This window comes from Periophthalmus magnuspinnatus, chromosome 24 (assembly GCF_009829125.3).
Source record: "Periophthalmus magnuspinnatus isolate fPerMag1 chromosome 24, fPerMag1.2.pri, whole genome shotgun sequence".
Lineage (NCBI taxonomy): Eukaryota > Metazoa > Chordata > Actinopteri > Gobiiformes > Gobiidae > Periophthalmus > Periophthalmus magnuspinnatus.
In genome coordinates, this window is record NC_047149.1 from 23,483,941 (window position 1) to 23,498,923 (window position 14,983).

At 40.4% G+C, this 14,983-nt stretch overlaps 1 protein-coding gene across 1 annotated transcript in view; it reads right to left on the reverse strand.

Annotated features, from left to right (window-relative positions):
- Positions 1–14,983, reverse strand: part of LOC117392565 (kelch-like protein 29) — a 566,396-nt gene that overhangs the window by 23,154 nt on the left and 528,259 nt on the right. Inside the window, exons 12-13 of the mRNA XM_055232188.1 lie at positions 7,520–7,647; positions 5,844–6,037 (exon numbers count right to left, since the gene is read on the reverse strand). Of these exons, the coding sequence (XP_055088163.1) occupies positions 5,844–6,037; positions 7,520–7,647 (322 nt within the window). The remainder of the gene's footprint in view (positions 1–5,843; positions 6,038–7,519; positions 7,648–14,983) is intronic.

Below are 14,983 nucleotides of genomic sequence, written 5' to 3' on the forward strand. Positions count from 1 at the left end.
CTGTATCTGTGGTCAGCCAATCACAACCTGCTTTACAACTAGTTTATTGAGAGATTGTCAAGAATGATTCAGAATTGGTAGATACTTGGTTAGATTTGGGAGTTGGGAGTTATGGTTAGAGCCTTAGGAGTCTTAGACGAGGAGATGAGTCTAAACGTCAAGATTAAACACGACTAAAAACTTGGTCTACTTCCGTCTCCCCTGGCTCAAAAACGCTTGTTAGACACCGACCTCTGTCTCCTACATCAACCTAAACCTACAAACTACACAATTACATTTTGAATAATTAAAATATCTGCTCTCTACGCTCTGGTTTTCTCCTTCGCCGCTGCACGACCAAACTCTCCGACACTTCCCTGCTGTTTTAGTTGTTGCTAGTTGAAAGGACGAAGCCGTAAGATCAATCTGACAAGTTTATGGAGCCAATCCCTAACAAATAATGAGAAACGGGGGCGGAGGCGACAGTAGCTCCGTTGATTGAGTGTTTGCCCACTGATCCGAAGGTTGGCGGTTTGAATCCTGCTCTCGGTATAATAAACATCGCTGGTAGAGCCGTCACTGAGCCACAGGTTGGCGGTGCGATCCAGCTCCGACAGATGAAAAACGCCGTTGTGTCCTTGGGCAAACTCAACCCCAGTGTCTACGTACAACGGTTTATGAATGTGTGCGAATTGGCGAGTGATTCCTTGACGTAAAGCGCTTTGAGTGTCTTGAAGGAGTCCGTTTGACCATAAGCTTCAACATTTTGGGATTATATATTTGGATATTTCATTAAAAAAACAGTAAATCTCCCAAAGAGTTATATCTGACACTTGTCCTTCGCTATAACGCGGTTCACCCTTCACGGTCTCGCTATTTCACGGATTTTTCCAGTGCAATTCTCCACACTTTTTTACACTGTATGAACGTGCATTGTGTTCTGCGTCCTGACCGGCCAAGGCACTGCAGACTACCGCCAATCGATTCCCTCCGTGCAGTAATAACGCTGCAAATTTAGTGTTGATATGTTGTTATAAATGCTGTTTTATGTTTACATGAATAATTTCGTATTGAAAGATTTAATATTTTATTCATACACATAAGCTACATTTATTTTGTTGCGTCAATGTTGATGTTAAAATGTTTTAGAACTGTTATTATTCAAGTTTTAAATGTTACCGTCACTTTAAGAGCGAAGGCACGGACGAGGAAAAGAGCACACGCTTGAGTGGAGGCAGCGCAAAGACGGAGCCTAATGTTTTTGTTTGTTTTTTTGTTTTACCATAGTATTGTTTATTTTTGAGAATGACTTGGTTTGATTACTTCTGTAAAAAATGACTTTGCAAAGCTGTGAATTTAAATTTTGTAACTCTTTTTCCATCAGAGTCCAGCGGAAGTTAGTTTCTCTTCAATAAAAACGCACAAGTAACACTATTAATCAACTAAACAAGAGAGAAATGTGAAAAAATGTTAATTCCTGTCTGAGAAAAGTGTTAAAAAGCTGACTACTTCACGGATTTCGCCTATTGCGGGTTATTTTTGGAGCGTAACCTTGGCGATAAACGAGGAACCACAGTATAACATCATCAAACATCATCCGATTTCAGGCTGCTTTTTTCAGACCTGACGTAGACTTAGTTTGGTCCGACTCAAGACCCGGTTTCGTCCTCGTCTAGTCCGGGTTTAGTTTGAGGATTTAGTCGCAGTTTTTCTGTGCTGCGCGAGTGTGAACGCAGCCTTATGAGGAACACGTCAGAGTTATGCAAGCCTCCTCTGAGTAAAGCTTCCAGAGAAAACGTCTTGCAGATTTTCTTCCAGTCGAAACATTATTATCGGCTTCTGCTATATATAAAAATCTCACGTAGAGGGACAGGCTGCGCTGACAATGGCCGCCCGTGTCACCGGCAGCAACGCGAGCAAGAGAATGACACCCTATTACCTTCAAATGACAATCAAATATCACAGTTTTGACAGTCTTTGCCAACACTTCATCACATCCATATATTCCTCTGTTGCTATGGAGACATGATGGAGGGCAAGAGACAAGAAACTTTTTGGTATTATGTAACTTTTCTGGTGTAGGAGTGAACATCTGCTTGCGAGACATATTTGGACGGCGTTAAACTGGTCTATGTTGCATTTATTTGGTCAGGAGCATGCGTTCTTTCTAAGTACGGGCTTCATCTTTCGATATTTCCGAGGTCACAAACTCAAGAGAGTCCATTTTGGCGTGGCCCAGCTGTAAGGTTAATCGGACGTGCGGACCAATCACGGAGCAGCACTGAGATTTGTGTAGAAGTCAAAGGCCCAAGTGAAGCAAAACAAACATGGCCGCCCCTATTTTAGCCTCAGTCTTTTGTGGGATTTAATACGTTTTCTTCTTCCCAATCCCACTTTTCGATATGAAATTTGCATTAAATGTACTGGATACATGTGTTTATTAATCTGCTTGAATTAAATAAATAAATTAATTAACAAATAAATAAATAAATGAATTAACAAATAAACAAATGAATGAATAAATAAATAATGATTGTGAGAAGCACTTACTGCATTTGTCAACAGTGAAGATGTCTGTCCTTTTCTCTCAGCTGGAATTAACAAAAGTTCGATTTTTTTGGCTTGCTCGCTTCAAAATAAATAAATAAATAATAAAAAAAATAAATGGTTGAAATAAATAAATAAATAAAAAATTAACTAACTAAATAAATAAAGTTTGAAGGAAGCACTTACTGCATTTATCAGCAGTGAAGGTGTTTTTTTCTATCAACTGGATTTAACAAAAGCTTGATTTTTTTGGTTTGTTCGCTTCAAAATAAATAAATAAATGATTGAAATAAATAAATACATAAATAAATAAATAAAAAACTCACTAACTAACTAACTAAATAAATAAATAGATACAATTATTTGTGGGAAGCACTCATTGCATCTATCAACAGTGTAGATGTCTGTCCTTTTCTCTCAACTGGATTTAACAAAAGTTTGATTTTTCGGTTTGCTCATTTCAACCAATTAGATCCAAATAACCGTCATGACATTCTGCGTTTCCCGACGTCTTTCAGTGAGAAACATCCTGGATTAGACGGGGATGTGGCGGGGAAACCCATGAAATGTGAAAGCATGATTTTTTGTTTTGTTTTATTATTTTACTCTTAAACTTTGTGTTAAAAACTGTGTCTTAAACATTGAGGTGAACTTGTTTCTCAGTAAAAATGCGACACACTTATTTAAAAATGTCCACACTGGAATCTGCTACTTCAGTTACATGATCAGGGTTTTCATCTTTCGGTTGACAGTCGTCCATCACTATATTTTGCGGATTTTTTTTGTGCATTTTGCGTGCATTGTGTTCTGCGTCCTGATTGGCTAAAGGACTGTCGACCGTTGTTAATCAATCTCCTCCTCTCTCCTGTTCAGTGCAGAATCCAGCAGCTCGTCAAGTTTACATAAATGTTCGATCGACACTACAGCCGAGCAGCACCAGGACGAAATACGTGACTATTAATTCATTAAACAAACGTTCTGCACCGACAAAGACGCCTACGAAGGTTTGAACTTTGAGAGAGTTTAAACGAGAGAGAAATGTGAGAAAATGTTAACGCCTGTGTGAGAAAAGTGTATAAAGTGTGTGGTGAGGGGTTTTACAGACAAAAACAGAGAGAATAATGTAAAAAATAAAGCTGATACTTCAGGGATTATAAAGGATAAACGAGGGGCCACTGTGCATCTTTTCAGTGACTACAAGCGTCTATTTAGTGACATATTTTACCTTCATGTAAACGTCATGTTTTTCTGAGGCACTTTAAGTAACTTCTGCTATTTTACTTCTATTTTACCATTTTATTGTTGCTATATTACTTGTTTTATTAGTCTATTGAACACTGAATAATCTGTACTTTTGAATTCTTGCACCGATTTGTATTGTATTGTAACATTTTACGTGTTAATTGTTGTTTTAATTGCTGTTTAATCGTTGTATTAATTGTTGTTTTAGGACTACAGATGGAAAGTAGAATTATGCTAAATCTGGTGCAGCCATCTTTTTAATGTAACTGCACATTGTCCTTTAAATAAATAAATAAATAAATAAAAATAAAAAACAGCTAGCAGTATTATGACCTTGTACGATCAGTATGTATAGGACCAGCCTTCTATACATACAGTAGTACTTTTCTCGGAGTATAAGTACTGGCTGGCTCCTTTGTAATGTAACTCACGCACACGCGGTTTGAACCTACACACCTCCGATATCAGATAAACTTCTTTTCAACTCTCCGCTTGGTCTGGAATCGCTTCCTGCGCGATTACAACATCTAAACATCCCTGAACGCACAACCCGTCTCTGGAGGTGTTTGTAGTTCCGCACAAAGCCGCACGGCCATAAAAATGACCACTTTTCCACATTTTTCAGGCACATATTTATCTGCGGTGAGTCGGGTTAAGCTCCCTCTCCACTGATCTGACTCATAAGCGGCTTGTGTTCACGAAGATAAATAAGTTTAGCGTCATTTTGTGTAAGATCCCAGTCAAAGCAATAACATCTGCATGAAAAAAAGCAGACAGAAGACCTTCCAGAACAGAAAAGTTACATAATAAACCTTTAAAGAGGCTTGTGAACGTGAATTGTTAAACTAAAATGTGTCTTTTTGAAGTTTTGCGGCGCGTTCAAGCACACGGCGGTAATAGAGGTGCGTTTTTATGGCAGAGAGGGGTCATTTCGTGAAGGAGAGGATCCAAAATGGCCGTCCATTTGTGGTCATCAGGTAATGCGCTCGAACGCGGCCTCTGATGACCGAGATGGGACGGTAACGACGATAGCGCGACCCCACAGCGCCCCCACGTGACGCATTTATACTCTATACTCTTTATTTTTATATACAATTATTTTTAATGCGTCGTCGGGTTCCATTCCCCTAATAGCCATAATCTGAAGTTATTTGTCTGATAAAATGAGAGTAGAAAGTAGAAATTGAGTGCACTGCGCCAGTTCACGGCATAATTCTGTGGAAATAGAAAGGTAAAGCCATACTTCGGAACATTTTCGGAACATTCTCTGAACTTGGCACTCCTCCAGGCCAAGTAAGAGTCAGATCTGTGGAGACGCAAGCCCGCTCAGAGCAAGGATGTGTGTTTTTTCAGGTTTTTTAGCCCAACCAAAGCATCCAAAGTGCTAAAAAGTTACGTAGTGGAGCTTTAAAGGGCAGTTATTCCGCCATTTTCTGATCTATGTTACAACGTCATGCGCATATCAGTCTGTCGTAAGCTTGGAGTCGTCGTTTTGTTTCACTCACACATGTTTAACACAAAAACCCTGCGTACTTATGTCGAGTTCACTCTGTTCCACCTCGTGATGTCATCATGTGGCGATTCAGGAAGTGCTCCGCTGTGTTTTGAAACTTCATACATACATTTTTATTAGAATAATTTGGATGTTCAACACTAGAATAGCATATTTCTACTGAAAAAAGGACAAAAAAAAGAGGCAAGTTAATAGCTGTTAACTCGAAAACTACCACTTCATGACATCACAAGGTGGAACGGAGCATTTTGAGCTTTGGAGATGTACAAAGTAATAATAAAGAGTTACTCAAACACAACTCCAGGTATGTTTTTGATGGATAACCTTATTATAACACGACTTAACGCTCACAAGAGTCAATTTTGCGTAATATGAGACGTTTAATAATATTTTAAGAATCAAACTGGGAGTATTTAAGATGATTCCAGTCGTCTAATCCCCGTTTCCCATAAATTCACAGATTCAGATTCTTCAAAACTTCAACAAAAACGTCCACGCATTACCAAAAAAAGTACCCAAATATTTGCAAAAGGCTCCGTGTGTGATGTTTGCGTGTCGTTACCGATCATGGGCGACTCGATGAAGCTCCATGTGTTGCTCTGAGGCACGTAGGACTGTAGGACTCCAGCAGAGCGGCCGGCCTCGTTCACTCCTCCAAACACGAAGATCTTCCCTCCGCAGACTGTGGCGGCGGCCGAGTGCACGGGCTTAGGCAGAGGGGATACCGTCTCCCACTGGTTTGTGATCGTGTCGTATCTGGAAGACAAAAGAAACATGGTTCATTTAGAAGACAAAAGTTAGACGAAGTGCAGATAGTCATCAAGTTTGGAAAATACACAAAGGTTCGTAGATTAGAACAAATGTGAACGTAAGGAAGAGAAACTAACTTAGGGTGATTGGATTTTCAAATTTTAAAACTGGGGGGAAAAAATTTGGTATAAATTAAACTGAAAAGAGCAGCTAGCATTTATTTATTTATTTTTTCTTTTTTTGCTTTATGCTCATTTTCAAGCGTGGCTTTCTGTATTTTAGTGAAACAAATGACACTAACTCCCCTGAACTGGCTCCTGTGGCTCAGAGAGTAAACTTTAAAGCAGCTCTGAGGTCTAAACCAGGACTAAACCAGGACTAGAGCAGGACTAAACCAGGACTAAAGCAGGACTAAACCAAGACTAGAGCAGGACTAAACCAGGTCTAAACCAGGACTAAACCAAGACTAGAGCAGGACTAAAACAGGACTAAACCAAGACTGAACCAAGACTGAACCAGGATTAAACCAGAACTAAACCAGGACCAACCCAGGACTAAAGCAGGGCTAAACCAGGACTAAACCAGGTCTGAACAGGACTAAAACAGGATTAAACCGGGACTAAACATGGGGAATCAGTGTTTCAGTTTTGTGCAGTTAAAACCTGGAACATTCTTCCTGAAGATGAGACAGACCTCAACTTTGACAATGTTTAAATCCAGACTCAAAATGGTTCTGTTTAATACGACTGAAAGGGTTTTATTCTGCACTTTTCTATTTTAATGCTAATTTTATGATGATTATTTATGTTTTCATTTGTTATATTGTGATTTTAATGTCTTTCTCATTCTGTAAAACACTTTGTATTACTTTGCGTACAAAGTGTGCTGTACAAATAAACATTTTTATTGCCCTTTTTACTGTTGACGGGGATCAGACTGGTTAAAAATAGAGACACCTGGGACAAAACTGGGACAAATCACACGTTTTTGATGTATATCTGCTGGGACAGGGGACACAGGGCTGGACACAATAGGGACGTCTGGTCACACAACTTTAAAATACTGTTCTTCAAAGTGCACAGTAGTGGTCCAATACAGTACTCAAGGTTTAAAACTACTACACAAGTAAAAGTAGGCCTTAGATTGTATTTGAAGTTAATGAAATGGAGCGGTGCAAGAAATAAAACTGTTCAAATCATTTTATATTGTCAACATAAAACTTTTGTCAGACTTACTCACAGGGGGAAGAAGAATTGGAATTTCTATTGAAGTAAGAGTACTATTAAACTGTAAAATAGTACTCTTACTTCAATAAGTAGCAGTAAAACTATGGTGTCTATGCAGAGAACTACAAATTTATAAAAAAAATACTCAAGAACTGGGAAAAATACAACTATAGACAGTGAAGAAAAGTACAAAACTGCCTCCTGGATTCACAAAACCACAGGAACTTTTCTGGAAGACTGATTTTCCAACATCTCCACTAACCTTTTGAGCCCACTTCTGTTCACTTGCCTCCTTGACTCCTTGATTCCTCCACTACCCACTGAGGAGAAAGAGGAGAAAGGAAGGTCGTCTCCGCTCGTCTCGCTCTTGTCAGCAGACGAGCTCGACCGCTGAGGAGTCAAGGAGTCCGGCGAACAAAAAAAAAAAACGGGATGAACCCTCGACGACCATTTTAGCCAATCACAGCACGGTCCCTTCGTCTCTCGACCAATCACGGCTCATATAAATGCGTCAACTGCAGAGGTCAACGCTCTAAAGTTCATCTTTTCAGTAAACAAACCCCTCACTTGTCTTTGTGAGTCTATCTAGTTGAAATATTAACTCACTCCAAACCCACAAATCAAAAATCCAAGAAGTAGGACAATCCCGAACGCCGAGACGTGCACCTTCTAACCATAAATTAACCGCCGTTGGCAGACAGTAACCTTGCGCGCGATCCAAGCAAAAACTCTTGAAGCGATGAGGCGCTCGACAAACTTAAGACAAAATGGAGTCATGACCCTGTTTCCATTAAAACTACTCAACAGGACGTCTTTTATATTCCCGCTAATGATTTATAAACCCGCTTACACCCCGCTGTTCCTCCCCCGCGCACACACCAGCGCCGGCGTACAACAAACTCGGCAAACGGCGCGCTCCCAAATTCATTGTGAATCGCTGCTTTTGGCTTCGGGGCTGACGGATATAATTAGCGAGAATGCCTCCACCACCAGGGAGCATGAAAAAGACCAACCATTACATACAATGACAGCAATTAAAGCAATTACACAAGGCAACATATGTCGACAGCTACGAGCCATCCGTCTGCGGAATATGGGTTTGTGACAGCGCAGGGTTCAGAGCCGGGAGCAAACATTTGTCAAGCGGCTGCCTCAAAACTCACTGACCGAATAACAGAAGCGCTGGACTCTGGGGAGACTCATAGGGTTGTTAGTAAATGTGTTTTTTACGCTAGTTTTCACTCATAAGAAAGTAGTTTGAAAGGTGTAGTATGTGACTTTTCTGATGGAGGGTGAGGCCGCTCGCTCGTCTCGATGGAGGTGTTTTTTTTTTTTGCCAAAGTGTGGTCTTAAACTTGTCTGTCTCAGGTAAAGTGGTCAATGGTCATGTTTTTATAGAGCGCTTCTCCACCTTCATTCACCTTTTGATGGATCTAATGGACTCAGATTTGAACTTTTAACAGTCAGATCAAATCAGTAACATCTACAGCTTTTTATCATCGAAAAAACATGGCAAGAATCAAATGTAAACTGTCAAAATCAGACTTAGAGAGACTTATCCATGCGTTTGTCTCCAGTAGGTTAGACGACTATTACGTCCTGCTCACTGGACTCGACAAACGAGCCTTAAGACAGGACAGAACATCCAGAACATCCAGAACACTGCTGCTCGGGTCAGGACTAGAACCAGGAAGTACAAACACATGTGTCCTGTGGCTCAGGTCTGTGGCTCCTGTGGCTCAGAGAATAGACTTTAAATCAGCTCTGACTCTGAACAAGTCTCTCCATGAACCAGCACCAAAGAACATCTCCCACAAACTACGGCCCAGGGGCCACATACGGCCCTTTGGGCTTATTAATCTGGCCTGCCAAACGTGACCAAATTATATTAAAATAGGTAAGGGTAAAACCTTGTTCAAAGTTTTTCTGTTGTGTTTATTTAACTGAAATTCAATAAATAAATTATTAATTTAATTAATGCATTTGGAAAGCATATTCATGCTTTGCTACATGTCACAGGCCAAATCTCTAATGTCACATATACATATGTCCTGGCCCGCCCCCTCTGTCAAATTTTAGAACCCCATGTGGCCCGTGTGTCGAAAAGTTTGCCCATCCCCGTGTTAGAGCCACATGAACCATCTCACACTCTGAGGACTAAACCAGGACTAAACCAGGACTGAACCAGGACTAAACCAGGACTAAACCAGGACTGAACCAGGACTAAACCAGGACTAAACCAAGACTAAACCAGGACTAAATCAGGACTAAACCAGGACACTTTTACTGGTGTTTATTAATGTGAATTGTTCCTTTTTTAAATAAATAAATACAAAATGAGGACTAAACATGGGGAATCAGTGTTTCAGTTTTTTGCTGTTAAAACCTGGAACATTCTTCCTGATGATGTGAGACAGACCTCTACTCTGACGATGTTTAAATCCAGACTCCAAACTGTTCTGTTTATTCTGCACTTTTCTCCTTTAATGTTAATCTTATGTTGATCGTTTGTGTTTTGATTTGTTGTATTGTGATTTTAATGTCTTTCTTATTCTGTAAAGCACTTTGAAGTAACTTGTGTACCAATTGTACTACACAAATAAACTCTACACTCAACACCAACTGAGCTACCGTCGCCCCAGATAACAGAGAGGCCATGTTACAGGTCAGATCTGTGGAGAAACAACTCCGCTCAGACTAACAACGCACGTTTCTCAAGCTATTCTAGAGCAATAAAACAAAAAAACACTATCTTTATGTTTAATCCTATACTGCGGAACATTATAGTAGAAGCAATGACATCTCCATGGAAACAAGACGGTGATTTACTGCCACTTATTCCGCTGCAGCACTTTGTCCTCACGTATTACTCATCTCCCATGCAGCCAAGACCGACATTAAAAATCCTTAATTATTTTCACAGATCATATATTGAAGTTTGACCACCTGTCAGCTGCCGTATTTCTTCTTTGAACGGCACGGACTGCGACATTTTAAATCTGACAAATTGTTCCCTAATGGACATTAAAATAAATAAATAATACATGCTTTAAAGGTCCTATTTTATGCAAAAATGACGCTAATGAACTTTTAGCCGTGTTATAAAGGTGTTACCGCCGCAAAAACAGACCTGGAGTTGTGTTTTGTTTGTGGGGAAGTTGGTTTGATGTGTTAAGTACTCAAAGACTCAAAAAAATCCCAATTAATAAAATGTTTTACAGCTCAGCGTGGTCCACCGTGGAAAAATAATACATATTTACAACAATTAACAGTGCTCAAGTAAAGAAAAAGTGACAGAAATTAACCATTTAGCCATAAATTTAGCCGTAAAAATCATGTTAAAGGAAGTATCAGCATGTACTTTTGCCTTTTTTCACACAACTACCTCTATTTTACATATCAAACCAGACGCACCTCCCTCAGGTAAACAACATTTACTTCACGGATACAACAGGTAGACGCAACTTTAGCAGGATCTCATCACACACTGCGGATTTAACTTTAACTCAAAAAGTGTTAGACATTTAAAGCTGAAACAAAATGCATAAACATTGAAAGAAAAAAGACAAGAACTTAACTTAGTTCTTCCCTCCTCATGGTCCGGCCAATGACCACACCCAAACCTTTAAAAATGGACACGCCCCCTCTTTGTCTGGACCATGTGGAGATTCAGGTAAGAGTAGATGGATGTATTAAACTGAAATGACTAAATATAACCAAATAAAATGTCTGTAAAGCACCAGGTGTTGGTGTTGTGGTGTCTAAATTAAAGGTAGACTAATTGAAAGACTAAACAACACAAAACCAGGATAGATATGATTAGTTGGATATTGACAAATTATTGGAAATGAACAAATTTGTGTCAAGATCCCAGTTTGCCTCGTGTTTTTGTGCCGTTTAGCCCCTCGCTTCTGTGTCAGAGCCCGGAGCTGTGCAGAGATTCAGGCTCCTCCCACACACACCTGCAACTCATCAGCAACAAGCTGCACCTGGAGAGGACAAAGGGGCCAGGACCTGACGCTCCATATCCACAGTGGTACAACTCTGCTTGGATCAGTCTCATGTTTTTACATTTGTTACTCGTTTCTAAGTTGGATGTTTCTGCTCCTCGTCAGATCCCGCTCCCTGGACCCGCTCAGCTCCTCTGTCTCCGACCCTGCTCTCCACGACTGGCACCGCTCATCTCGTCTCTGACCTCACTGCCCATGATCTACTCCTGAACTACTGCAAACAACCCCGCTCTCAACTATCTGATCAATCTACCTTCATTTGCACATTTCAAGCTGTTTAACTGTTCCCCGAGTTCTGTCTCTTTGGTCCCTCTGTCAGTTAAGACAATTTGTGAATAAACAAAATCATTAGGGTACATGTGTCAAACTCAAGGCCCAGGGGCCAAATGCGGCCCACCACATCATTTTATGTGGCCCGCGAGAAGGTAAATTAAGACTTGACTGTCATTTTAAAATAAGTCTGTGCTGCTTTAATGTTTACATCGACAATAAACTGAGATTTTCCCAACAAGTGACACTGAGAAATATTTACAAATAATCATCCCAAATTGTTCAGGAAGAGGAAAATTGTTGGAAGTTTCAAGAAAGGTGCTAAAAGGAGAAAATCTGTATGTTTTTTGTTTTAAGAGGCGGGATCGGTACAAACACGGAGCTAAGTATGAAAAGTTAGCCTTCAAGAAAAACAACAAATTGTCCAATAATTAAAAGTCTGTTTTTGAAGCAGAGCTGAAGTTGTGCTCTGACCAGATACACACTTTTAAAAATGTCAGTTTATCAGGAAATACAGTTACACGGACACGTAATATTTACAACTTGAATAAGTAATAAATACAGAAAGAGTTATTTAACAAGTTTTAAAATAGTTACATTTATTTTACATGGCATTTGTTTACATTTAGTGACATTTATCCTGCTGCACAGTCACATCTGGCCCTTGATGGCGGCCATTTTGCTGATGTGGCCCTCGGTGAAAATGACTTTAACACCCGAATGATTAGGGTGATATTAAAAGGGACAAAGGCCGACTTCATCATATTGTCTCATTTACACATGTTTGAGTAACTAACTTTACCATTTGTCTACATCTCCAAAGCTCAAAATGCTCTGTTCCACCTTGTGATGTCATGAAGTTGTAGTTTTCAAGTGAAGTTTTACCTTTTGCTTAGTTTAGATTGGACATTCCGGAGCTGAAATGATCCAAATGATTCTCGTGAAGGTGCGTGGAGTTTAAAAACACAGTGGAGCACTTCCTGTATTACCACATGATGACATCACAAGGTGGAACAGAGTGTTTTCAGTTTGAGATATGCAGGGTTTGTGTGTTAAACATGCGTGAACGAAGCAAAACACAACTCCAGGTCTGTTTGTGATGAGAAAATAACATTATAACAGCTCAGAAGATTGTGTAATACGTCCGCTTTAAGTTATCTTCATCTGGAAAAAACACCGCGGGAAAAAAACTCAGCCGGCACCAGTTGCTTCCAGTCCCATCTCCACAAACAAAGCACTCAGACGACAGGTGAATTAGCCTTCAGGTCTCTTCTCTTTGGGGGTCTGATGGGGTCTTTGTCTGACAGCTGCCCGAGGAACAGTGCACTTAAATCGGGCGCGAGTAGAAGCGAGCGCTGGGAACACTGGAGGTGCCAATTAGACCTGTTTAAAAAGTGTAGAGTCATGTGATCCCCGCGGAGGTGGCATGGCGGGCGCGTTTTGGATTCGGTGGCAGCGGTAATTACCTGTTGAAGAACCATAGCGAGAGAGTTCATAAATTTAAAGGGCCGGCGTCGCGTGCGGAGAGGTTGATTATAAACGCAGACGAAAGTCACTGATCACAGGAACAAAGGAGGCCCCCGTACACGGCTACTGCAACAGGTGGAATAGGAGAGGATTTTAATACTAATTTAATCAAGGGGTGCAACAGGCTAACGCTAATGCTACGTGCTATGAGCTAGAATAGCAGCAGTAGCTCAGATGTCATTGTTTCTCCTATAAAGCTAGCGTTATTTAGTTTTATTACCCCAAAACACTTTGAGAAATGCGTGTTGTTGGTCTGAGCGGAGTCGCCTCTCCACAGATCTGACCTACAACACGAGCTAACTGGGGAAACGGTAGCTCAATTGCTAGAGCGTTTGTCCACTGAGTTGAAGATTAGCAGTTTGAATCCTGTTCTTGACCTAAACGTCATTGGTTGAGCGCTTAGGCTAGCTTAGATTGAATGACACACAAGTTAAATGCTGTTGTTGTGTCCTTGGGCAACACACTTAACCCCTCTCACCCCTAATATCTGGTTTGCACCGTAAACAAGCAGCAACAGAAGGAGCAATGGAAGTTAAAACTGTTTGAACCCAAAGTTATTCCTACTTTTCTTAACTCTTTCTAAAGATTCTCAATTCTTCATCACAGTTTTATGCTGTACCTGAAATATATCTGAGGTGGATGTCTATTTATTTAAATGGATATTAAATTAATGCTACTGCTAATTTCAATTTACAACAAGAACAAAGAATAAAGGGCCCGTGTTATGCTAATTTTTGAGATATGAAGGATTTGTGTGTTAAACATGAAGAGTTTGACGTCTCATTTCATGTATTTGTTGTTTAAATGCATGAAGCAGAATTGCACACACTTTTTATTTTGCACTGAACATCTAAAAATATTATTTATCTAACAATTTAATCAATGGGTACAACGGGCTAATGCTACGTGCTATGGGCTAAAATGGCGTGAGTAGCTCAGTTGGTAGAGCGTTTGTCCACTGAGCTGAAGATTGGCGGTTTGAATCCCGTTCTCGACATAAACGTCATCGGCTGAGCGCTCAAATCTGCAGACGCACAAGTTGGCGGTGCGATTCCAGCTCACACAGATGAACGTGATAGTTGTTGTTGCGTCCTTGGGCAACACACGTCTAGTTTGACATCTTACTTCATGTATCTGTCGTTTAAATGCATGGGACAGTTTCAGTTGTTCTGTGTCTCTGATTAGACTCTGCACACCTGACTGGGCGACAGGTGCGTTGGACGAAAAGCACTTTGTCCGAAAGGTTAAGGAACACACAAGCACACTCCCGCACACAAGTCTCACTCTTGATTCACTTTTATTCTTACGTTTCGGTCCCTCTGGCCTTCCTCAGGTTGTTGTTCTCTGTCTGAAGTCTATGGGCTAGCTAATTGCATACTGTTTTTTGAAAAATATAAGTCGCATCTGAGTATAAGTCGCACCCCCAGACAAACTATGAAAAAACTACGACTTATAGTAATACATTAAATCAGAATTTTCCGGAATTCTATGACGTTAACACAATTAGAGGTGTTAAAATCTGAGAAAAGGTAAAAAATGAACAGTATATCTATAGCTAACAGTTGAGTCGGAGGACAGGTTGATGGAATTTCAGGTTTAACTGTCAGATTGCAGATGTGTTAACCTGGTTCATAGTTAATATCACTGTAATTACTGGACCTACTGGAAGTCGAAAGGCAACGCTCGCAATTTACAGATCACCTAAAGATGAAAGCGCTGGGAGAGCTTATAACTTTGTGTTCTTGGGATACGTATTTTAGGATCTACCTTGGACTGTCCTGGGTCTAACACGTACACTTATGACATCTAAGACTTCATCAGTGACTAAACCAGGACCACGCTTTGGTCTACAAGTTTAGGTCCTACCCTCATCTATGGTCCTGAGCTCTGGGTAATGACCGAACGGACAAGATCGCGGA